We start from the raw sequence: 27,078 nt of genomic DNA on the forward strand, positions 1-27,078 counted from the left end.
ATATTTTTCATCCATTAAACAGATGGGTGAAGGTCGTTTCTAATGACTATAATTAACCCGATGTCTACTGGCTGGTGTAAATTGTAGGTAATTGATGGGCCAAACTATTTAAAAATAAATTTTCATGGCGGATGTCAAATTGAAAAGTAAACCAAAAGTTGTTGTGACACTAAGAAACACAAAAATGTAGCAAAAAAAAAAACATTTTCTAAAACATTAAAAAAATGGCGTAAGTAAAGTTTTATATTTCAATAATATAGATAGACCATAGATCAGTAGGGAGCTATTTATCATTAGTTAAGTGCGTAAGTAATGTTACCTCAGTGAGTGGTAAAAATTGAATGAATGAAATGGTCGATGACGTTCAAAACCGCTATGAAACAATCCTGCGTTAAGCTTAATGACCCTCAGGGTACGAAATATCGAAACATTATGGAATCGCTACGGATTTAAAAGGCTGTGGTAAGGTCCCAGGTCCGACAAGTGAGTAATAGATAATAATGATATTTTACCCAACTCAGTTGCGAGGTGTGTGAGCATTGCAATGTCGCCGTGTGCAGCGCAGAGGCAGTCATGCAAGAGGGATACAGCTATCATGCCAGATGTTACAAATGCTGTGAGTTTACATTTTTTTTATTGCCTATAAGTTGGTCCTTGACTATAATCTTACTTGCAGGATTATGGAGTGACTTGCGAAAAATATAAGGCGCTCGTGGGGTTGAGCCGTCCACCGAATAAACACATACATATTTTTTACATTAATTCCAGATGTTTGTAGCGAAACAAATTTAAAAGACGCGGACATATTCAAAGGTGTTATATTCTGTTCGGGCTGTTCCAACCGCATATTCCAAGGGTGCTCGACCGCGCGTCGTGGCCGCACGCGTCGCTCGCGTCGCCCGGAGTACAAAGAATATAAAAGGAGGGAGAAGCGACACTGTGACAAGGGGTACAATAAGTACGCCAACCGCGTACTCGAACTGGCCTGGTTGACTGGCACCGACAGCCAGGCAGACAAATCTGGTCACTCTAAGGAATACCTGACGAGGTAATGGAATGCGTCTTTAATCTAAATAATTTAAAAGTAAAAACCTTTTTAAAAACAAACTTTTTTTTAATTTAAAATGAAAAAAAATAATTTTTACTTTTAATTTTTTTATTTATTTACTAAGTCATTACATAATTTATTTTATATAAAAGCTCGTCACTGTGTGAACTTATAGGAAATACGAGTTCTTAATACTCGTATTTCCTATATGTTCCTCCTTGATAGTGTAGCTTTCTATTGGTGAAAGAATTTTTCAAATCTGTTAAGTTTCTGAGCTTATTCGTTACATACAGTTAGAGCCTCAATAGCTCAACGGTAAGAGCGGTTGGACTCCTCATCAAGAGGTAGTGGTTCGATCCCCGCCCTGTTGGTCTATTGTCGTACCCACTTCTAATACGGTATGGGAATATTGGCCATATTTAAAAAGATGTGACAAAATATATTCTTTAAAACAATACAAATCATTCCTCTTTATAATATAAAGTATAGATGACAGACTATTTATATATACTATATTATAGCTAAATTAGTAGTTTTTCTGAAGTAAATACCATGTAGACAATGAAAGTAGTAAGTATACTTAACAATGAAAGTAAGTATACTTACTCTCTTCGGAGTTTTAAGTCTACCATCAATCACAACGGTACCAAAGAAGCTTTCTTATGTTTTTTTTTTTTTTATTTTAAGCATAGCACCATCCACGGTAGCAACAGCACTTACGAATCACCCGTTGCAAATGGTAAGAACATACTTACTCATATTTTTTTCGACGGAATAAACGAATAGTTTGCTTGACGATAGCCATATCAGACTTTTTAACAGACCACTGCAAGACCAGGCTTCCCTCCGTACAGGAAAGTGGTTATAGAGCCTAGACCCACCATGCTGTCTAATGTGAGTTAGTGGAATCCTCTAACGAACTTTTACCGACCGATAATGACCGAGAATGATGGGTTGACGTGTTCTCAAAGGGAGAGGTATTCAAATTCTGAGAATATTTAACAATTGTTTGCTGATTTGTTAAAAAAATTGGAACTCGAACCCAGAAACATTGATCCGAAGCCACATATACTAACAACTGAACCAATGAGGTATTACACAGTTATACAACTAACTTTAGCTTATTTTATTACCAATATTAACTGTTAGGGTAACTAAACGCCTTAGTAATCTTTTAATTTCCTTTTCCAGCAAAAACCTTTCCAAGTGCCGAAATATAGCGCAGGTAAGCTTTCTACGAGTAGTAATAGCCCAGTAGATACAAAGACTGTGATAGCTCAGTGAATATGGTCTTTGCCTTCGATTCGAAGCGCATACAGTTTTTTACATTTTAAGAATTTAAATATCACGTATCTAAAACGACGAAGGAATAACATCATGAGAAAACCTGCATACCTGAAAATTTTCTTACTTTCTTCTACATTAGGTCAGCGTGGCGGATTTAAAGTCTAAGTCCTCTCAATCTGAGAGAGAGACCCGTCCTCAACAGTAAGGCGAATATGGGTAAAGATTGGTTAATGATGAGTGATAAGAACACGCCCGCGACTTTGTTAGCGGAGAAAAAAGTACTTGTGGTCTAATTTAATAGGGCATGTAGCACGGATATTGTATTCCCTTAGTCACTTATTCTTTATCCTTTTTAAATAAAATAGTCTGAATAATTACAAAATCAGTAGGTAGGTCTCGAGAACGGCTGGGGCGATTTTTATAATCTTTGACCCTTTAATTTATATTTGCCCGGATCGCTGAATAACTATTTAAATAACGAGAAAATTAGTTCCGGGCAGGACAACATCTATCGAGTTCACTTGTATATACATGGGCGTAGCGAGGTACGAACGTACGTTGAATCCTGGCTACTCCCATGTGTAGGTATATATGAACATCCAAGTCGTAAAAAGTATTTTATTTGAATATAAGTTTTTTTTTATTTTCAGAGATGGGAACAACAACGACCGTTACAAAGGAATTACTGAAACGTATTCATTCCCCTATTGACAGGTAAGAAAAAACATATAAAAAGACCACAGGGGATTTTATATAAAACTCATTACGATTTGTGATAATTATAATATTGATTAATAATTACTAATCACATCAGAACGTTGCGTTGCGTTTCGCGCCGGCCGTTTGCTAGAAACGTTTTACGTCACTTTGTAAACGCGCACGGTAAGCGAGGCGTTTCGGTTACGTGTCTGGCGTAATAATGTGTATTGAGCTTTAGTATAATACAACCAGCTTTTCAATTACGGGCTGAGAATTTTTACTGAAAATTTCTTGGACGAATGAATCGCTCAGAAGTTATTCCAATTTCCAAGACCCGACCCAGGTTTTGACCCCAGGGCTCGTGCTTGGAAGCCACATAGACTAACCACGGAGCCAGTTACTTTATCATCTTTGGGCTTGATTTTCTTTTATTTTTCAGTGGAAGCAAAACTGCACCACCCGCTATGCCAATAAAAAAATATAAAAGTAGACGAGAAAATAAGCATGTACGTATAATATTTGACATTATATAAATATTAACATTATATGAATATGAATAAATCGTTAACAAATAATACCTACTGTATAATTATTTTGTTTCAGAAAAACTGTTGTAGTGATTTGAGAATTGCAGGTCAGTTTTCTTGCCGGCTCTTTTTAAAACGCATCGAATTATCGATGCGTTTGTTTTTTTATAAAAAAAACAAGTATGTAGGTACAACGATTTTCTCTGAGATTATTTCACCTACTTTTAAAAGTTTATTTACTTTACGTTTTATAATTATTGTAGGTTTACCTATCCAGATTTTTTTTTAATCAGTCCTATCAGTCTGTAATTTTGCGACTTCTGTGTCGGTACTTTTTTCGTACTATTTGATAAACGCTGAAACGAGTACCTATCTACAGATCCGTTTTTTCGATTTTCAATCTCGATCAATCAATCAATCAATCAATCTTTCGATCTCCCAAAAATCAGCTCACTGTTAAAATTCCCGCTTAGATAGAGCCTATAGTAGCTACTAGCCTAGAATAGATCATCCGTTTGGAGAATATGCAGATAGACCCACACGTTTAATAACTAATACTTGGGCCTTTATTATTGTCAAGGTTTAAAATAATTATGAGGAGTGAGCTACATGAATAAGAATACCTATCTAGACAGCCTTTCTAGATGAATACTGTTTACCAACAAACAAATTAAAAATGAGGGTATAAATCATTAGTCATTACACGCCTAATAATAATTATAATTAACTTGTTCTTAAATGAATGAAAATAAATTTGATTAATAAGCTTAAAACAGTTAGATGTGGTTATTATAATTTATATTACATATTATAAACAAACCATACAGAATTTAAAATAAATAAATTATGAAATGACATGCGTTTTCTACCTTCATTTCTAATTTCTTTGTTGGTAAACAGTACTTATCAAGAAAGGCTGTAGTATAAATAATAATATTCGTATTGTAGAGCTCGGAGCATCTACGGAAATAGCTCACGTGGCTTTGAGGAAGCCATCTGAGGTCCCGGTCGTCATTAAATCTGAGTAAGTACCTAGAGTCCATAAATGGCCTGATAGCCCAGTGGGATATGACCTCTGCAGTGGGTTCTAATCCGGCCCGGTGCATGCAACTCCAATTTTTTAGTTATGTGCATTTTAAGAAATTAAATATCGCTTTTCTCATACGGTAAAGGGAAAAACCTGCATACATTAGAATACTCTTACAGTGGAATTTATAGGAGTTTGAGGGACACCCCCAGGGGACCATTCTGCCGCTGAGTGTCGAATTCTCAAACGCATAGAGTTTAAATTCGACACTCAGCGGGTGAACATTCCCCTGGGGCGCCCCCACAACGTCAACGTCGTCAATACGAGTATATTGTCAGATATCCCAGGGCCCAGGGCCAGCGTGGTGGACCTAATCTATCCCAGGAGCCTATTCACTCTCATTCTGAGAGGAGACTCGTGCTCAACAACCATCACAAATGGACGTCTAGAAAAATGTGCAAAAATATCATATCGTCCTCTAAACACCAACAGTTTTGGAGTAATTTCCATTTATAAATTACTCCAAAACTGTTGGTGTTTAGAGGACGTTGGTGTTTTGTTGTTGTTTGTTGGTGTGTTGGTGTTTTTTAACTTTACAATTGTTTATGTGCGGGCAATGCAGGTATGAAATGTTTTGTACATTTTTCTAGACGTTATGACCAGTCGAATGAGCTACCATACATATTTTTATTCGCGGTATCAGTATTTAACACTGTTTCCAAGATGTTGACTTGACTATAACATGTGAAAATGAACTAATGGGCTGATTTACATACAATGGTGCTAAATTTCAATATGTTTTTTTCAAGGATCAGTTTAAAGTGGACGCACAGCTTCTCTAACTTGACGCCGGAATCAAGTGAGTTAATCTTATCAAACTTATAATAAAACCGTAACATTGAAGTATATTTTGAAAATTTTAGTTGGAGGACATTATTTATGTAGTTCAAATTACAAATTCCGCATTCAATTCAGCTTATATGTATAAAATACGAAGATTCAAAAATCATAAGCTGTTCGTATCAGCAGGCTAATTCAATATCTTTGACGTATGCTAGTTGGCAAGATTCTATGTAACAAATATCATCCGGTGCTTAAATACAGTTGGATATCACCCAGTAGGTAAATGGCATTTAGTCAATTGATTTGGTATAAGACCAAAATTCTGAGTAGCTCAATATACTTTAGATATTTTGGCCTTTTATTTAGTTTACTAGCGCTACTTCGTCTGCATGGATTTCACAAATCCCGCGGGAACTGTCGCAGACTTTTTTTAGAACATTTGAAGGGGAACAATTCTGTCATACATGATTTTTGCGAAACTCTAACCGTTTACTCAGCGCACGCAGCGTATAAGCTCTCAATAGGAAAAAAATCACTCGATTTTGAAACATTCTTCATTGGTGCTCTGCTACTATTAGCTTTAGCGTGATAATTTATAACCTATAGCCTTCCTCAATAAATAGGCTACCTAACACTGAAATAATTTTTGAAATCAGACCAGTAGTTCCTGAGATTAGCGCTTTCAAGCAAACAAACAAACAAACTCTTCAGCTTTACGAGTTGAATATTAGTATAGTATTTTCATGTTTATTTTTTAGATATTTCCGGTGAAGGCGATTCGAAACCATCGAATCATTCTGCGTGTTCGTCCAATTTGACGAATAGGTACGTTTTGAAACACGAGATAAGATATTAAATTTTAAAAAATGATACTTTCAGTTTACTTTACGGTCGTAATTATGCCTACTCGTATCATATAAAAGATTGGAACAATAAATTCCAGCATTCGCTATCCATAATAAATCAAACTGATGACACGGCTCCCTGAATCACTAATCACTCTATCACTAAATATTATAACAATAACTTATTGTTAAATTATCTAAAAATAATTAGATTACTTAATTTCTATTGAAGAATATCTTGTAAAATCTTGTGAAAATCTTTGTAAATTGTGAAAATCTTGTATTATGTTCTAGCGGGCGTTGCGTAGACTGTGCCATTGGGAGACTGCTAACGTTCCCATATCATAGTTGTGAGTACAAAATAACTAATTATTCTAACATTCATGAGAGCCCAGTGGATATGACCTCCGCCTTCGATTCCGGAGGATGTGGGTTCGAATCCGGTCCGGGGCATGCACCTCCAACTTTTCAGTTATGTGCATTTTAAGAAATTAAATATCGCGTGTCTCAAACGGTGAAGGAAAACATCGTGAGGAAACCTGCATACCAGAGAATTTTCTTAATTCCTAACCTAGGCCTAACACCTCACATTCTGAGAGGAGACTCGAGCTCAACAGTGAACCGAATATGGGTTGATAATGATGATTCTTACATCCCTATCAATTAACATTACTTACTCGTATCGAGGTACCAAAGTATCCAAGACCTCAAACAAGATGTACACGTAGACAAATGAGAGGCCCACAGTGAGCTTTTTCAACTTTATTTTTTATTATTTACAAGTTAGCCCTTGACTACAATCTCACCTGATGGTAAGTGATGATGCAATATAAGATGGAAGCAGGCTAACTTGTTAGGAGTAGGATAAAAAACCACACCCCTTCAGTTTCTACACGACATCGTACCGGAACGCTGAATCGCTTGGCGGTGCGTTTTTGTCGTTAGGGTGGTAACTAGCCGAGGAATCGAACCCAGGACCTCCGTCTTGTAAATCCACCGCGCATACCACTGCGCCACCAAGGTCATCAAACTCTCATTAACGGTGTCTTTGGAATCGATATTCATACTGTACAAAAAGCGGAACGACCAAATAAGCGGAATAATAAGCAGTTACCTATGTATGTGGTTTGAAATGACAGACGCTTCAATTTTATTTATATACTAGCGGACGCCCGCGACTTCGTCCGCGTGGAATTTAGTTTTTCACAAATCCCTCGGAAACCATGGATTTTTCCGGGATAATAAGTAACCTATGTGTTAATCCATGCTATAATATATCTCAATGCCAAATTTCAGCGAATTCGGTTAAGTAGTCGAGGCGTGAAAGAGTAACAAACATTCATATCATTAAAATCATCAGTTTTCGCAAATCTCGGCAAAAGTAGCCTATGTGTTAATCCAGATTAAAATCCATTTCCATTCCAATCGCTTCTGTAGTAGCGGTGTTAAAGAGTAACAAACATCCAAACATCCAAACATACATCCAAACATCCATAAAAACTTTCGCGTTTATAATATTAGTAGGATATTCACTTTGTAATTACCTTCCAGTCAAAAGAAACATTTTGGATCGGAGCTCTCTCATCAGCACTATTATGAGCACTAGTGATTCTGAGTAAGTACTAATCTATACTATACTCAGAGGCACAATTATCCGCCCACTTTAATATACTAGCGTCATACTAAAAAGGGCGGATAACTATGCCTCTGAGTATATTATTATAAAGAGGTAAAGTTTGTGGTATTGTAGGGGTAATCTCTATACTGAAACGTTTTTGAAAAATTGTTTTACCATTAGAAAGCCACAGTGTCATATATTTTATCTCCGTATCATCACGGGAATGGGAACTATGCAGGTGAAACCGTGGGCGTCGGCTAGTATACTTATATATAACTAACTTATATGTATACATAACTAGCGGAAGTCGGTTCAGTAGGATACCAAGGGCGTCGGATTCTAACAACTCGGTTCCTATAGAGTAGCTTTTTAAAAATACATTACATAGTTAGGTACATCCAGAGATTGCCTTCTACAAACTCACAAACTTACTCTTTATAATATTAGTAGGTGTATAGAATATGATCATTATTAGCTCACTATTTTAGCCATTTATTTTTCTATATCTACTTAATTACGTATTTCCTATTTATTTCAGAGGCATGTTAAAAAAATTCAGGATACTTTTCCAACACGAAATCACCGAGCACCAGCGTAAGTTGACAAAATCCGTGTTATTGAGTTCCTTTTTCTTAATGTTTTATTGATAAAAACTTATTTAACAAATTCAGGTCGGGGTTTAAGAAAGCTGTTTTCTACAATAAACCGCAGAAAGGAACCATACAAACTTGGGTGGTAAGTTATCAAGTAATTTTAAGGTACGAGTAAAGTTTTGTGTTTCATATTTGAGTGGTCTATAGTTCGATCCCCGTCCGTTAGACGACTCTGGCGAAGTTTCACCTCTTCTAAAATGACGAAGGCATAGCCATCATAGGCACAATTGTCACAAAGACACTGGCGTGCACTTCATAGCTGCGAACATGCATTGTCTACCCTGAGGACTGACATCATCAATATCACAACAGCCGATGAACTGCTGGTTATAGGCCTCTTGCGGATTTCGTTCTCGTATTTATGCAGGGTAGTGCCTTTAAATGACCACGCCATATGTTTTCTGTGACCACGCTGGGCAAATGTGTTGGTCGTTCGCAGGGCTAGACTTTTCGGAATTATATCGCTGCTGCCTGACACCGGTCAGCGATACCTGTGGAGTTTAGCCAAATTGAAATGGTTATACCGCCATTTATCGGTCTCCAGCCCCCGTAGCCATGCGGCTTGTCGATTCTCTTTCTACGATCGCTAACGCTTCGAATACTAGAAAAAGGTATGGGAATGACGAATATCTTGATCACGTGACCTGTCGATAGCAAATGTCATTCCCATACATCTTCCTAGTTTTCGAAGCGTTAGCGATCGTAGCAAGAGAATCGACATGCCACTTGGCTAGGCGGGCTGAGAATTTAGGGATAGATTGGCAGTTGGGGACGCTGAGTGGTACTGGCCTCCCCCTTTACACCCTCACAGGATTCATTATGGATCCATATTGAAAAGAAAACCCTCTCAACTCTATAATAAATATTCATATTATTAATACCTTCTTATATTTTCAGGCTTGATGTGATGAAACAAATTCCAGAAGATGATAGGTTAGTAGATTGATAAATGTTCTATTTTTCGAAAAACTTTGGTTACATTTTGATTAATGAGCAACGCACTTAACTTATTTTGAATATTTCTTCACAGGTTACCTGGTTTCCCAAAACGAGAGAGGAGGCTGGTTTTTATATTTAAATTATTATCTACTTTATATTCAATTAAATTTCAATATATCTATACTAATATTATAATGACGTAAAGTTCGTAGTGATGTAGGGGGAAGTTTCTGAATCTACTAAACCGATTTTGAAAATTCTTTTACCACTAGAAAGCCACGTTATTTGTGAGGTTGCCCGTATTCTCACGATAACGGGAACTACGCGGGTTAAACCGTGGGGCATCAGCTAGTATATTATTTTAATCAGTTCCAGATCAAGTCCCACATAATCACCACAAATGGTTTAACTGAGTAGCTCTGTTACCGGAATATGCGTAAACTTTTAAACATTTCCCGACGTCCAAAAACGAGTTATTTTATTGTCAATGTCATCTTAGGTATTGGGTTCAAAATTAAATCATGGCAAAGAGATGAGCTCACGTGTGAAAAGAATATTCATTCAACGTCAAAGTTCGCCAAAATGGTTTTGTTTTTTCTAGTTGAAGGATTAGTTTTGTAATAAAAATTGTATACTCGAAATTTACTTAGATGACTTTTTTACACAACAATAATGGCCGACTATGAATCAAAGACAATCAGTAGGGTTGAGAAGTTAACGGCGGGCATCGGAACGATATCAAGTAGGTATCGTTATAACTGAAATACCTAAACTAAAACATCCGTTACTATACAACGTTATCTTAAAAGGGAACGTATAGTAACGTTTGTCGGTTGTGTGCATTTTAAGAAATTAAATATCACGTGTCACAAACGGTGAACGGTGCACGGTTTATGCCTATGGGTACGCGTGGTTAAGAAATGGGGTAATCTTTTTTTTATTATTATTATAAATATACTTAAACAATACACATCACTATCTAGCCCCAAAGTAAGCATACAGAGTAGCTTGTGTTATGGGTGCTAAGATAGTTGATATTATAGTATTAATATACAATTATATACTACATATAAATACTTATATACACTCATGTTCATCACACAAATATTTTCCAGTTGTGGGAATCGAACCCACAGCCGTGGATGCAAAAAGCAGGGTCACTACCCACTGCGCCACGCGGCCGTCTCTTTCTTTAATCTTTTGGGGACGTACTAACGTCCAAGATTTGCTTATACTTCAAAAAAGTGTGCACGTATCCACGTACATACTGGGTGTAAGGGACATGATACCGAAAACTGCGTGAAGAGGTTAAATTTAGTTTCCACAACGATATTTTAAATAACAATTACGTGGGAAATGAGAAAATTCAGATTTTGAAAATTTTGAGCACGCAATGTACAGCGAACAATGCGATAACAACGCTCCGCAATCTACTGTGTACGTACGAGTAGGTACGTACGCATCGACAGCAAATCGGCTGGCTACACTTACCTATCTAATACCTATTTTTTATACTTTACAAGTTTTTAACTAGGTACAGGTAATTAACTCACTTCAGGTTGTTTCTCGTTTACGAGACGTTCTGTCGTCATAGTAGGTACAATATTCATGAGTACTGAATTGATTTGATCTAAGCATTTCAAGACTTCTCAGTCAACACACACAAACACACACAATACAAACGACACAATTGTATGAGTATTCGTTACAGAAAATCACTACTAACATAACATAGAACATACACAAAGGTTTTTGAATTTTGGTTTGTTTGTCAACAGACCGCCGAACACGAACTAAAGAAAAAATAGCGTAGCGTCTAGCGAAAGGACCTAAAGTTTCAATATTTTGAAAATACCTATTAACCACGCCACGCGGCTTAGGTTAGAGAGAGATAGCAATTATTTTCCTCGGCACCGGCGGCGGTCGGCAATACAACGTCGCGCAGTTTGTTTGTGACTTTGTATAGATAGATACCTATTAGTCGTGACCTGCCTATTTGACCTCTTGGAAAACAGCTGATCGCGCGCATTTTGCAAATTAAATTTACATTGCTAGTTTTTGTTAAAATCTTGATTTGACGATTTTTATTAAAAATCGTATTGAGATAATGTTATCCATACCAGTGTTTGAATAATGCTACTATTCGTAAGATATCTTTTACGCTATAGAATAACGTGAGCACATGTATTGTATAACATTTTTATTAAAAAACTATTTTTTAAAATAAAATGATTATAAAATATTTCATTTTCCCATCTTTAAACTAACAACATATCAATTATTAAAGAATCATTCATTATCATTTATCGATAAGTTAACGCTCGATGTTATTTACCCATCCTTACTTTTCATAGACAATCTAGCGTTACGAAATGTCAAATTGCCGTAATCGTAGTTAAGCTGTGCAAATTAATCTCGTTGTGATTTTGTTTTTCAGAAAATAAATGTGAATAAATCGTAAATTCGGTGTAGTTTTTGGTGTAATTCGTACTGTACGCGTATAATAAAGGATTTAGACACTTTGTTCTTTAGAAATTACGTATAACGTAAGTGAAATATGTGATTTTAGTGACAAAACGGGTTTGTTTTGGTGATTAGACTTCTAAGAAAATTTTAGGTATAGATCATGCAATTGTCTACAAAACCTTTTCTTGTAGAGTTTCTCGTAGCAATGATGATCTTTGCTTTATAATAATTATAAGTATATTTCAGATGCAGACATTTCAAACACTCACACAGCTACCGGTGTATGCGGACACAAGTCATGAGGCTCGCTGGGCCTACGAAAAGCGAGTATGAATCCCATTATCAGTGTTGCCAGAAGGTTACTTTTGTAACCTTTTAGGTGATTTTTTGACTGCATTGGTTACTTTTAGGTTACATTAATAAAAAGGTTACTTTTACGTGGTATTTCGGATTTTTTACAAATAACTCACAATTTCGAATACCTAAAACAGAAAAGTCGTTAAATCAAGAAATGCGGACAAGTGCTCAAGAACTCATTGATGTTTCTGTGTCAATTCAACTACCATTCTATTAACTTTTAATACCTTTCCAGTAAAAAATATGAATAGATTGTTAAACAAGTGGCTGACACACACACAACAGATCCACTGTATAAGAGGTGTTTCCTTTTTGTTCAATCTTCAAAATAAGGTCACAATTCTCACTATAAATGAAGATGTCACAATTGACTTTGTGAAATAAGTAAGTTGCAGTAACATTGAATTTCTTAAAAAATCAAGTATAAATTATTATTCACGTCAATTGTTTTTTAAATTCTTGCTCTATAATTTTATTTTTCTTATCCCATGAGGAAAAGGCAAACAATCAGGGCCTTACATAAGATGATTCTATTTACGAGTAAAATCTTCTACGGTGTAAAGTAATTTAGTACTTGTGTAGCGGCAAACTTGGCTAGTATTCGTAACAGACAGATATTAAAAAAAAAACAAAATTACTTTAGCCCCTAGAGGCTGAAATGGTGGTTTAGCCATGCTGTGGAACGCAAAAAGCAAGAGTAGTTAGTGAAAAGGTTACTTTTTAGACAAAAAGGTTACTTTTTTTAATATTTCGGGTAACTTCTGACAAGACCCATCTGGCAACACTGCCCATTATGTTAAAGAAAATGGTTTTACTTGGACTTTTAAAGACTAATATTTGCCATAATTATTCCCATGAAAAAGTTTAGACATCCTGTTTAATTCTATTTCATAAGTATAACGTGATTGAACTTTGACCTACTTTAGGCTAAAGTAAATGACCTCAAAGGGACCGACGACTGCCGACGAGCGGCATCGCGGCGATTAGGTAGTTATTTGAAAATACAGGTTGTTTAAAAAATAATCGATTCTTGAAAGTTTCTTACAATCGTAACTCCTTCAATTGTACTTTGTTTTTTTTTTATAATAACACTAATGGATAATATACTTTTGGTACATTATGTGGGATCTCGGTTTAAGACGAAGGAAAATTCACAGTGTATAATCGATACAAGCCAAAAAACATTATTTTTTAAATAATGTTTTTTGGCTTTTGTCTGTCTGTGTCTGTCTGTTGGCACGATTTGAAATTATATTACGAACAAAGTTCTAGGATACTTTTTGTCGCGAAAATTAAATCAGAAGGGGGTGAAACAGGGGTTAAAAGTTTGTATGAAAAGTCCTTAATTTTTCATTCAAGTTATATTTGTAAAAAATTGTATGTGTACCAGAAAAATATTGGACTATATTTTGCTTGTCGAATATTAACTCCGTAGGTATACTATTCTAACCGTCTATATTTTGTATTTGTTCTGTATTTTAATTTCGTGTAGATACATATTTAAGTGTAAATATTTATTTATTTAATTTATTTATCTTGCAGGCTTGCAGTTCTTCGGAAGAAAATTATGAATGCCATCTTTTTTGCAGTATATAAACGCTTCCGTGTTTTTTGCAAGTATCCTTTTATATTGTACTTTTAGATAAATTATATCCATTTGGTACCCTATAACGTCGCTCAAGAGAATCCTGAAGGTCTGAATAAACAAAAGTGACAAGGGAATTAGGGAATTAATAAATAAAAAAGTTACTTGGTTGGTTATTTGATAATAAGTCATCCAGATATGTTGTCATATGAGTCAGGCTCGCGCTTGCCCATTATCTCACTCGCAACGTAGGTAGTAGGTACACCTGATGATAAGTGTAGACGTGGCTTAAGACGCGCTTGCTTAGAAATTGCCTTTTCGCTCATTAATGATACCCAGGTTGTAAGAATCAGGAAGGATTATTGATAGCAACTAGCCGATGCCGCCTTCACAGAACTTGCCTTCGGGTGCATATGGATGCACATAGAACAGTGACAGCACCATTAGAAGTCGTATCTTTGGATTTAATTGTCCCGTTCCCCAATAAAATTTAAATAGGTAAAGTTTGTGGTTAGTAGTTTTCATCTATGCTAATAAATATTTATGTATAAGCATAGATGAAAAAGCAAAGCGCTTTGTACGATTTGGATTTATATGAATAACGATGACATAGAGGTGGAAACTTCTTGTCTTACAGAGCGATGGTGAAATAGGGGTATTGCAAACGACGCGAACGCATTCCCAATCGGTCTATGGGCTCACCCCATGAACAAGCCTAAAAATCAGCGGTACTTAGCATATAGAGCTGAGGCAGCGCCTCATTCAGCCTATAAGCCTTAGTATTATGCCTTATGTTTTCTGTAGTTTATTTTATGCATTTTGATAAATAATTTTATTATAATTATTAAATGAAATAGCTTCGAGTCTTATATGTTCTGCCTCTTTCCAGATGATCTTTATATCAAAGTGCTGACATCAGCAGCCCGCAGACAGAGTCAACGTATAAGTACTCCACCCAGAAGAGTCAGCTCAGGCACTTTGAAGAACATAGAGTCGTACTGATACGACTTGTTCACTTTGACTAAGATGAAAAACAATACCTAGCAATTCACAGAGCCACCTACCTCTCTCTCTCGTATCAACCCATATTCGGCTCACTACTGAGCTCGAGTCTCTTCTCAGAATGAGAGGGGTTAGGCCAATAGTCCACCACGCTGGCCCAATGCGGATTGGCAGACTTCACACACACAGATAATTAAGAAAATCTCTGGTATGCAGGTTTCCTCACGATGTTTTCCTTCACCGTTCACCAGCCACCTACCTACATATCTACTAATCGTTATTGTAAAGAATAATGTTTAAATAAAATATAATTAACATTTACTATATTCTTCTTATCTTCTTATTTTTTACTGCTTCCTTTGTTTAGTGGTTAGACTTCCAATCACCACGATCTGGGTTCAAACCTGGGTCGGGCCATGTTCTTGTTTTTGAGAAATTTCAATAAAAGTCATAGCCCATTGTTTGAAAGTTGGTGTTTCACCCCGTGCCTCGGAGAGCACGTTAAACCGTCAGTTCCGCTCATTATTACTGACATCTGATGATTATTAACCCCAAGCCAACCCGCATTAGAGTAGCGTTGGTGGGTCTACGCTCCATATCTCTGAAATATTAGTATACTAAATATTTAAAGGTCGCTATTGACGGTCAATTATTCTCACATTTCTAAAAAGCAGTAGGTACCCACGCGGCATACTATACAAGTCATGTACGTAGTGACCAACACACGATCAATTATAGTCGTGGGCAGTGGCGGATTAAAGGTACAGAGCGCCCTAGGCAATCACTTTAGCGGCGCCCCTGTACCGGCCATCATAATACTGTAAATTTTAACTAGTTGTTTTTGCAATTACAATGACGTTGTATCATCAAACCCTAGACTTTAGTAGACCATGACCCTTGTACTTATGCTAATGCGCGAATAAATATAACGTTATATATATATAACTGTGAAGAAATCAAGAGGGACGACAGAACGATCATCGAAACTCATGATTACTCTCTGCTCTGGGAAATAGGCCTTAATGTATTTGTGTGTTGATAGATGATGGTGTGTTATGAACTCGTGGGTGCTACAAAAACGTGAGAATAATTGACCGTGGTTGATTTGTGGCTAGCGTAATAGCGCTATTCTGTAATAATGTAACTAGCATGAGTTTCGAGTCCGTCTCTGTCTATAATCTAGGTACCTATATATTATATGTATCATCTTATTATACATAAATAGAAATAACTCCGATACTTCTACACTGAGTTATAAAATCGTCGCTATAGAATAGCGTTAAGCTCAAAGCTCACCTATCGACGCGCGGAGCAGCTACGTATTTTACGTAGCGCCCTAGCTTGTCCGGAGGAGACAAGTTTTCGTTATGCGTTGCATGGAATTTCATACCAAACGTAGTGAACGCCTCGAGACGATATCGCATCATGTCCGCGACGATTGATGAGTTTTGAGCTTTATACGCTACAGCTCGTCTTTAGAGCCGTGATAGCTCAGAGGTATGTCTGTGCATTCGATTCGGAGAGCGTAGATTTAAATCAGGACTTTTGAGTTAATTTGAATTGAGCATTTTAAGAAATGAAATATCACGTATCTCAAACGGTGAAGGAAAAACATCGTGAGGAAACCTGCATACCTGAGAATTTTCTTAATTCTCTGCGTGTGTGAAATCTGCCAATCCGCATTAGGCCAGCGTGGTGGACTATTAGCCTAACCCCTCTCATTCTGAGAGAAGACACGAGCTCAGCAGTGAGCCGAATATGGGTTGATAACGAAGTTTGGCTAGCTCTCCTCCTCCTACGTGCTCAACCTCTCATTCGTGCTCAACAGTGAGCCGAATATGGATTGTTATAGAAAGAAAGAAAGAAAGAAAAGTTTATTCAGAATACACATCATACAAAGAAAAGAGAGAAAAAAGACAATAAATTAAATACATTGCAACTTGCATGATGTGATCCTAAAAGGGTCACCACAGCATATTGCAGTGTCCGTGGGGACACCGCGCTGATCTTCCGTGGAGCCATAAAGGTGACGTTTGGACGGTATCGAGACGTGCGGAGCACCTCTAACAAACATCGACAAATATTAAAAAGAGACAGATATGTAAATTTATTATATATATATTATTATATATTTATTTATATAATTATTATGATGACGCTAAGGACGCGGTATATTTGTACCGTTAACAAAATAAAAAACAAAACAAATTTTAATAGAATTTATTTTACAAAATATATTACAACAGCTAAATAAGTTCTAGTCGTATATCTATATATAATTGTCGTCGTTGGGCGCCCGCTTGTAGAAGGCGCGCGACACGTCGACGGGCCCGCGCAGGCCGAGCCACGAGCAATATCCATTGCGCCAGAGCAGCATTAGGGAGAACATTATCGGCACTGCTAGCAGCACGCCTGGGGGAACAAAGTTACAGTCAAAGTAAAAATATTCGAGAACATTTGTTCGTTTTTGAATTTTCATGATACATCTGGTATTGTTGACGTAATAATGATAATAATAATTATCGTCGGTAAACCAACTTTACAGATTATACATTTTTGTAGGGTTCCGTACCCAAACGCTAAAACAGGACCCTATATTACTAAGACTGCGCTTTTTGTCTGTTGGTCTGTCACCAGGTAACTGTAACTCATGAAGACAACCATAACATAGTAGGTATATGGTTAACTAGATTCTCATAAACAAGCAAAAGAAAAAGAGTAAAAATGTTTTCTGACATCTTTGAGAAGCTTTGTCTTCTCAACGCCCCATCCTCAGTGTCGTTTACTGACAAGAGCTGTATTAAGTTTTGGCCAGGAGCGTCAACCGTGAAATCTGTTCTTGGCACCGATATACAAAAGTTTAACAGTCCGAGATGTATTTTCGGTTGAAAAAGTAAACAATAAAGTATATAAACAAATAGGCTAAAATGACAAATAGGCGAATAGGTTCTTAATGTGTATGCATTTACCAATAAGTGTTCCGAGCAGTATGGCGCCATCCTTCTCAGGTCTGTTCCCGTATTTGTCGACGCAGCGCATGGTGCGGTGGATGTCGTGAAGGTGCTTCATGGTGTAGCCCCGCATCTCTACCGGCTCCTGGCAGCTGGTGAAACGAACGAGTGTTTAAGCTTCCATTGTTATGCAAGAAACGAAAAAGAAAGTTAGGATGCCAGAGTTCCCGACCCTATCATTAACAGCCGATGGACGTCCACCGCTGGACATAGGTTTCTTGCATGGACTTCCAAACACCACTGTTTTGAGCCGCCAGTATCCAGTTTCTCCCTCTACCTGCCTGATGTCTTTGGTCCACCTAGTGGGCTCGACCAGCTTCCCAGTTCAGGCCGCCATTCCAGCACCTTGGGACCCATCTTCTCTTCAAATTATATGCCATACCACTCGCCGTGCCTTGCTGAATTACAGACCTTCTTCTGACTTCCTCATTTCTGAATTTCTGATTCGATCACACAGAGAAACTCTAAGCATAGCTCGCTCCATCGCCCGCTGAGTGACTTTAAGTCTTCTCATGAGACCCATAGCGACCAAGACTCGGACCAAGTCATCAAGTTGTGTAAGGCGAGGCTAGTACCTAAGTTGTCAGTCTTCCCAAATAACCTCACCTGCTCGTGGTGCACCTTTTATCGAGGCTCTGGCGACCGATAAATGGCGGTATATAACGATTTAAATTTGGCTAGACTTCACAAATTACACAAGCCGGTATTGGGCAGCAGCGACTCCTGTGAGAGAGGACTGGTCCTTCGAATGACTAACCTGCATGTGTGGTAATTTATGGGCATTACCTTGCATGAATAGAATGCAATGCCTTGATAGGATCTCAGAAAATACCATAAACTTACACCATCTTCTCCGAAGCGTTGACGCGCTTGTGTTCCACCACCGGCACCAGCATGTCCACCATCCACTGCGTGGAGCAGTCGCACAGGTACGGGTTGTTGCTCACGTCGATCTTCTCCAGCAGATCCCAGCGCGAGAGGAAACGGGAGTCTATCTCGGACAGGTTGTTCGATTGCAGGTAGAGCTGTTTGTTTTTTAAAACAATAAGTTTTAATTAATGTTGTCAGGCGTCCGTTTAAAGCCTAGGACCTAGCATAACTAGGACTAGTTAGCTTTTTGGTCGCATAACCGGTCAAAATAAATAATGTCCGACTTGTCCGGCTTTTGTTAGGCTTTTTGTTTTTGTTTTGCCGACTTTTGGTCGTTTCCGCAGCACTGACTCCTAATACTGAGAAACAAAATCCCCAATAATGTAGGATGTCCAGCATTTTTACCCAGATGTCCGGCCATACTGAGTGGTCTGTCCAGCTATTATGTTTGCTGACCCTAGTTTTAATTTCATTCTCATTAATATTGGCCAAGTAATCCTATCTACTTATTATCTTAACTTCTACCTTAAAATCTAAACTGATATTAAAGAGATTGATAGGGTGATATTTCATTTCTTGTTTGTTTTTTTATTTTACATTTATTTACTTTAAAAACTTCTCGACAGAATTTAAAAATTATGCCACATGACAGGCCTTGATTCATTCAAAACAATTACCTCTTTAACCAGCGGCCAGTCGTAGGTCTCGCCGATATCATCAGCCCTGGCCAGCGCCCTGGGGTGTACAGACCGCAGCTGAGGGTTGAAGCTGATGTGCAGGCGCTGCACAGTCTGCAGGCCGGCCAGCGCGCCTGGCCCGATCCTGGTCAGCTGCTCCATGTTGCACATATGCAGCTCTTGCAGCTTGCGCAGGACGGGGAAACCGCTGTGGACAAGTTGCATTTTACTTCCACAGTCTATCTGGTAGTATCCTTAAGTTAATCTGTAAAATCTTATTTTCTCCACTCCACAAACCGTAAACAACAACACTTTCGCAAATAGTGCTCTGACGTCGCTTGAAACTATTAAACAGAAGAACTGAAGGTTGGTTTCGTTTACTAAGTTTTACTCACCTACGCTTTGTCTGCCAAGTATATTTTTTCATGTTCATCTAAGGCAGTAGGCTCTAAAATGGGATTCTGGATCGGTTTGAGTGCAGAATAATAGTCTAATGGGCAGAAGATATGGGTGGAATGAGGAGAATCATCTCTAAAGGCGACTCCTATTAGACTCTGATCTCGTTCGCCTGGAAATCTCGACTTTCTGAAGTTTCTTAGGTGAGAGGGCCATTCTGAGTCAACCATCTACTGTCGAGCACTACTACGTACTACATCTACAGCTATCATTTTGAAAGTCATACTGACTTCCAAAATACATCAATTTAAACGATTTAAGAAGATAAGATACTTACGGGTTATCTTTCGAAGTCGCATCCATCTCTTTAATCGGATTCTGGTTCAAATTCAAGAAAATGAGGCTCTTCGCCTCAACCAGCTCTTGCGGGACGACGGTCAGCTTGTTGTCGCTGATGTCCAGGCGTTCCAGGAACCGGGGGGTGTGGAGGAACTTGTCCGGGATGTCATCGAAGCCACAGGAACGCATGCGAAGGATCTGGCGGAGAAATATTATAGTTTCACACTAAACGTTTAAACCCGACGCCAAAAGTGGGGTGTTATAAGTTTTACATCGATGTCTGTCTGTGGAATCGTAGCACATAAACGGATGGACCGATTTCAATGCAGTTTTTTCATTTGAAACACATTAAATAAGTAATTTTCTTTGAGCTCACATACTCGTATAGCAACACAATTTAAACTTTTCTGTTATTCCATCATAACATTTAATTTCTTGCTTAGAAGTCGTTATTAGACTCTAGCTAAAAACTTAGTGCACGCCATGACTAATAATGATACGAAACAAATTCCATTACCTTCATCATGGGCAGACTGGATATGGCGATGACGGTGACATGGTCTAAGGTGGTGATGGGGTTCCCGCTGAGGTCCAGCTCGGTGAGCTCTGGCATGTGCTCGAACAGGTCCTGGTGCAGGGAGTGCAGCTGGTTGTGCGCCAGGTTAAGCACGCGCATGGCGTTCAGGGGCTCGTACTTCTCGGGGGAGTAGCGACCCTGTGGGGAATCAATTTGAATTATATAAAATTAAAAAAATATATATATATCCAATTTCAATATGACCAATATTCCTGTACCCCTTCAATAGATTGAGAAAGACTGTGTTTTGAGTGGGTACGAGAAAAGCCCAGCCGCGGGTGATCGAACCACGACCTCTCGGTGATTCCAGTCACTTCTTTGAGGCTTTAATATTTGCACGAACAAGATTAATTATTATTCGCTAAATTCGGTATCTTATCGAGCATCAAAAGACATAAATATTTGGATTTGTTAGACTTATTTTCTGCATATTTCAGTCTTCTTCCATGTATCATCAGCTATAATAATTTCTGTAGCTCTGAAAATGGAACTAGCAGTAATACTATTCCATACTAAATGGCGCTGCTAGTAACATGTTTTAACTTATAAGGGTTGATTAAACTTACGACTACAAAATTTTGGATAACAAAGTACGTACATAAATCATCGGTTACGTGTCATAATCTGTTTTCTGTCTAAATCTTGGTATAAGTTTACAAGAACTATGATTTTCTGCAACAGCGGAATACTGTATCGTTGCCATTACCAGAAGATTAACAGAAGCAATCGACTGTGATGCAGACGGGAGACAATTTAACAGTTACACGAACTTTAGATAAAAATATAACATTCACCTATACACATTTCTTAAAAAATAAGTACTTGATTCTTATCAAATCTTCTCGGTAGAATCTGCAACACTCACTGCTTAAATTTTTAAAAGTGTTTATAAATGAAAATACATAAAACAATTTAATTTAGAGTTTGGTCTCTCAAAATTACCTCAAAAGCGTGTGGGCTTAGTCTTTCGGTGGTAAGTTTGTTGTGGCTCAGATCTAACTGTTTCATCTGCTGCAGACCCTTGAAGCTGGCGGTCTCTATGAACTCTATGGCGCAGTGCGAGAGGTTGAGGACCTGCACCGGTAGCTCTGCCATCACTGTGACGTTTGTGAACAAGTTCTCACTCATGTCTATGGTTACTGGCTTCATGGGTTTTAAATCTGAAATCAAATTTGCCATAAGCACATCTATACTAATATTATAATGCTGGAAAGTTTGTTTGTTTGTTTGATTGAACGCGCTAATCTCAGGAACTACTGGTTCGATTTGAAAAATTCTTTCAGTGTTAGATAGCCCACTTATCGAGGAAGGCTATAGGTAGATATATTTTATCCCCGTATTCCTACGGGAACAGGAACCACGTGGGTGAAACCGCGCGGCGTCTACTAGTATTATAATCTCTGCCTACAGAGAAATCCGTTTGATAATTAAAATACGAGTACATGGTATTTTACTTACTGGCCCATTCTTCCGTTTTAAAATATTCTGTAATGCCTTGATCTAGACAATTCACTTTGTCATCTTTGCAAATACATTTTCTGCATATTCCAGTCTCCTTCCATGTGTTATCAACTTTAGGAGCCTCTGTAGCGTCTGAAAATTGAACTATTAGTTATGCTATTCCGCACGAGATGGCGATGTGACTTACAATTTGTAATAATTACTTGGAGGTTGCTTTTATTAAATTTTGTTATTTTTGAATGTCAAAATAAATATACGAGAACGATTCCGATTTAGTAAAATCGCTCCAAGAATCGTATTATATTCAGTTTAGCTACTAGTAAGTGGCTAAATAAGTTTAATTAATATCACATGTGCGCGGACACACTCTTCCTGATTCTTAATTAATTATTATCCAAACGGTTTTTATTATATTAGAACTATTTTTTATTTTCGACCTAATATGAAGCGATTTTGCTACTCTACATTCTTGCCTAAAATTCTTGGAAAATTATTTGACACGTTTGTAGAACTCATCACTAGTATCATGTTGACGTTCAACATACAAATCATACAACCTCTCTCTTTTTCTATGCAAATCTGGTGTCGCTGAATCATACATAATACATCAGTAATGTACATCAGTAATCGTTAACGTTTTACTTACAAAAATGGAATTAAATAATTTGTGAAAAGTGTTAAAGAACAAGTGGTACATCTCATCTGGACTAAAAGTAGATGGTAAGAAAGAAAGATCATAAATTAAACTTGTTCTCAAGTTCTGGATGCGATTCGACGTTACTGGTACATAAGTAATTTTACGTTTGGGAAATTAGAGGTAGAACCTAGTTTATTTTAAAATTAGATAGGTATCTACTCATTATTTAACTTGAGAATTTTCTTTTATATAAATTATAGATAACGTTACTTACTTTCGCAGTTGACTACGATAAAAACACAGCCAAGCACCAAAACGGAAATGACTCGCCACGCCATTTCCACTGAAATAAAATTGATATCTAAACGGAGATTCCACGCAAATCTAGTTAACTTACATGGTTTAAAATCTACAATCTAATCGCTGGTATTAAAAGATTATTTTTTTTAGAAAATTGAAGTTTAATTGAGTCAATTTAAAACTATAAAATCCTAGAGTTTGGCTGATGACATAATAATTTCGGCTCAGAGTGAAAAAGTTTGTGTCCCATATAAGGCAGTGGCGTCATAAATGCACGAAGGACCAAAAGAAAGAATTCATTAAGAACCTATTTTAAATAAGAATTTTTCTATTTTGTACGATTTGTACAATAAGTACAACGTACTAAAACTCTAGTTAATAACATTATTATCAATGCATGCCACCGATAAAAGAGCTTTTATGATTTTCACTTTATAATCGGGTGGTTTAATAATTAGAAAAACCTTATTTGTCAAATAGTTAGGATTATCGGTTATTATTTCTGAAACTAACTTTTTTCCTATTTCAATGATAATTTAATCTGCTTTCAAGTCTGAATTTATGTCTTTAGCAGAGTACTAACATGCATATAACCACGTACCTAATAATAATAAAAATTAATAGTCCAAGTAACTACCTACCTACTTATTTATTTATAGGTACGCTGGTGCGTAAACACCTATCTTGATAAGAATTTCTTTTTCAGCTATATTTACTCTGTAAATATATCAAGTAGGCATAGCTGGGCATTAACTCGTTAATCCGTTAATCGTTAATTAACGAAGTTAACATTTTTATTAACGGATTAACTTTTAAGTTAACTTTTAAAAATGTTAACGGACCCGTTAACTTCCGTTAATATGCAGAAGTCCGTTAATCGTTAATCCAATGCCTACTATTTACCGCGCGACGTGATTAACAGGTTTAGACAAGTAAGAAATTATGAAAGATTTTTTATTCAAAGAAATCAACAAATTACTATATTTATGTTAAAATTATAGATAAAATCAACTAAAAACAAATTATGGCACTTTTCCCAAGTGCTCACCTTTATTTTTCCAGTGGGGATCTCACACAATGATATAAAAATGCAATATTAACCAGTCATATTAACGGATTAACGATTAACGTTAACTTGCGTTAATTCTTCCGGAATGTAACGCTTTAACGTTTAACGAAGCTAACTTTTTTTGTAGCGGATTAACGATTAACGAAGTTAACTATTTGTTTAACGGTGTCCAGCTATGCAAGTAGGTAATAAATGAAAATGCCTTAACTTGAATGTGAGACCAATTTGGCCGCTATCCTTTAATAATACGAGTAAGGTAGGTACTTACCTAAAGCAAAAACTTTGCTCTATAGAACACTATTGACACTTTTAGTTTCAACACAAATCACTATAACCCAATGTCCGAGTTTAGGTAGGTTGTATGTGAAATTCGTCGTTGTTGTAGAACAAAATGGCTGACTGGCTGCTATCTTATCGCGCACTGTTTTATCATTGACTTATATTGTTATCAGGTGAAATAGAGTCCCAGTTATAGCGGGTAATTCACAAGCGTTTATCTAAAGCGGAACTACATAAATATAATATCATTGTTTAAACTAAAAAAACTGACAGAAACTTAAGAACGAAGTTACTTTAAAATACTATACATCATGTAGTAAGTTTATAAACCCGCGACTCGTCCTCTCGCCTATTCTTCTTCTCATTTGGGATTTCGATTATGTTATCTATTAAAACGAACAATAATTCTTGTAGATACTTATAGATATTTAATTATTTATTTATACGCAGGTAGATAGATACATAAGAACCTATTGCGTGTAAGTCACAAACGACAACGAGATATTGGACTTAGATAAGGTTTACGTTATTTATTTTCAAAATATGGGTAGTTACACATAAATACAATTGTATATCAGAAAGTATGACAACTAAGCTATAGTTTATTATGTATATCTCTGAAATATACATGTAATTACTATCAAAAATCATATAGGACCTACCTCAAAACTGTAGTTTTAACGAACTATTGAAAAAATCGCTAGCAATGTAGCCCCACCACTGTTTACAGTGAACACATACGTCGCTGATACTGTCAGATACACCTGATTCGCAGAACAATACTATCCAACACCATTCTCATTGATGACTCAATACCTGTCTGTAAGAAATGCCGTAATATTCATTATTCAGAAGATATTATTCCGAACAATTGTCATAAATAATAAATGACTCGATATGTATGATTTCGACTGTAGCTACTTACCTATCTACTCTATTGTACGTCAGAACCACAGTAAAGATATCTTTACTGTGTCAGAACTGATTAAGATTCATATAACCAAATTTTCTTTTTGAAATATTTTAAAAATGCATCAAAATGACGTAAGCTTGTCGGCAATCTGTAAACTATTATTTGTGAAACTGTATAGTTCCCTACTTATTACAACTGTAACGACTCTATATCTATTATTAAGTATTTATGTAGAAATGAAAGAAGAAGATGGTGAATTGTCCACCATTTTTGTTGAGTATCACTCATACTCGTAGGATTAGAAAAAAACACTTAAAATCATTTATTAACATGCTGATAAAAGGAAAAGTGTCTGTCTGTGATTTATAAATTTCACTGTTTTCTTTAGTAATTAGTTACACAATAAAACCCATAAACAAACCAAAATTTTTATTTCTTTTTCTGTTTGTCAGGGCTATACTCTAGAATGCCTGAATTGAATTTAATGGGACTTTCACTGGAAGTAAGAAGATGTCATTGAGGAACATACTTAATAACTTTATCCCGGATACCTCCGCCATGGTTCGCGCGTCCTTAATAAAATTATTTTTTATTTAGTATAGGTACATACTAAATATAATTATATATGTATATCATATAATTAAAGTAAGGATAAACGAATAATAATTTTCGTTCTTTTACTGTATGTCATATAACAGAACATAATTCAAGTGCATAGATATAGTATATAACAAGTTATCGTCCTCTGATATGTTACCTTGTGACTCAAATCAATACTACATAGGCGTGTTATCAAAAGATAACAAAACTTCGATTGATTAATTCTGACCAAAAATTAATTAATCATCTATATGACCTACTTGTAGGTATAAAAAGTCGGGTTAACTACACCATTATAACTGTTGATGTAGTCTAGCACATTGATCACTTTTATCTCAATATTCCTATGCATGAAATCTAAGTAAAGCATCGAAGCGATATCGAACGCAAAATTACGTTACGAAGCATCGCCGAAAAATTCTATAAGATTTAGGTATTTCGGAGAGTTCGCCCATGAACTTTTCGATCTAGTTCTTCATTCAGCTTTTTGTCATAATGTTAGTTAGTATTCCTACGTAGTTGATATCCCTTGGACTCATTTGAGCGTTTTGGGTATTCGTTCCTGATTCGCACTGTGTAGTTATGAAATGGTCTTCCCAACTTCTGTTTTGCCTACCACCTATATCATGGATATCTTCCAATCAAGAGTGAATAGGCACATTCTAGGCAAGCGTCAAAGGCATAATCGCTTACCATCAGGCGTGATTGCAGCTAAACGCTGGCCTATATAATGTAAAAAACATTATCCTCCTTCTGACGCAGTTGGGGAATGTAACCGCTTGGCACAGCTAGTACCTAAATAATGGAAACAATCAGTAATCAGCTGAAAATGGAAAAAAATGGAGAGATTACTGAAGCAGTCAGTAATCTCTTCATTTTTTTCCATTAAATGTTTTACAGTATATTTCAATATGCTTTTCATAATCTTGCCTCAACAAGTAGGTAATCTTCATCCCCATAAATATTTCAGAAATCATTTGCTTACAATGGTTTTAAAATACCTAATTAGAACCGCAGAAATTCAATACTATTTTAAGAGATACCTCGTTAAAA

General features: G+C 36.7%; 2 protein-coding genes across 2 annotated transcripts; one reads left to right on the forward strand and one right to left on the reverse strand.

The window, feature by feature from the left end:
* Positions 1-573: 573 nt before the first annotated feature.
* Positions 574-9,709, forward strand: LOC112042823 (uncharacterized). The gene is made up of 14 exons (XM_052882850.1): positions 574-616; positions 769-1,048; positions 1,736-1,787; positions 2,240-2,273; positions 2,986-3,049; positions 4,484-4,585; positions 5,398-5,447; positions 6,190-6,256; positions 6,571-6,626; positions 7,828-7,891; positions 8,433-8,488; positions 8,566-8,629; positions 9,445-9,480; positions 9,578-9,709. The coding sequence occupies exons 1-14, from the start codon at positions 574-576 to the stop codon at positions 9,687-9,689; spliced, it is 1,080 nt and encodes a 359-aa protein (XP_052738810.1). The 3' UTR covers positions 9,690-9,709.
* A 7,433-nt stretch (positions 9,710-17,142) lies between these two features.
* LOC112058614 (leucine-rich repeat neuronal protein 2-like) lies at positions 17,143-24,644 on the reverse strand. Its single transcript, XM_024099522.2, has 10 exons — positions 24,502-24,644; positions 23,139-23,207; positions 22,225-22,359; positions 21,709-21,926; positions 20,707-20,904; positions 20,188-20,387; positions 19,455-19,662; positions 18,751-18,932; positions 17,866-17,999; positions 17,143-17,308 (listed from the first exon to the last, which is right to left on the reverse strand). The coding sequence occupies exons 2-10, from the start codon at positions 23,200-23,202 to the stop codon at positions 17,166-17,168; spliced, it is 1,482 nt and encodes a 493-aa protein (XP_023955290.2). The 5' UTR covers positions 23,203-23,207; positions 24,502-24,644; the 3' UTR covers positions 17,143-17,165.
* Between the last annotated feature and the right edge of the window lie 2,434 nt (positions 24,645-27,078).

Source organism: Bicyclus anynana, chromosome 8 (genome assembly GCF_947172395.1).
Source record: "Bicyclus anynana chromosome 8, ilBicAnyn1.1, whole genome shotgun sequence".
NCBI lineage: Eukaryota > Metazoa > Arthropoda > Insecta > Lepidoptera > Nymphalidae > Bicyclus > Bicyclus anynana.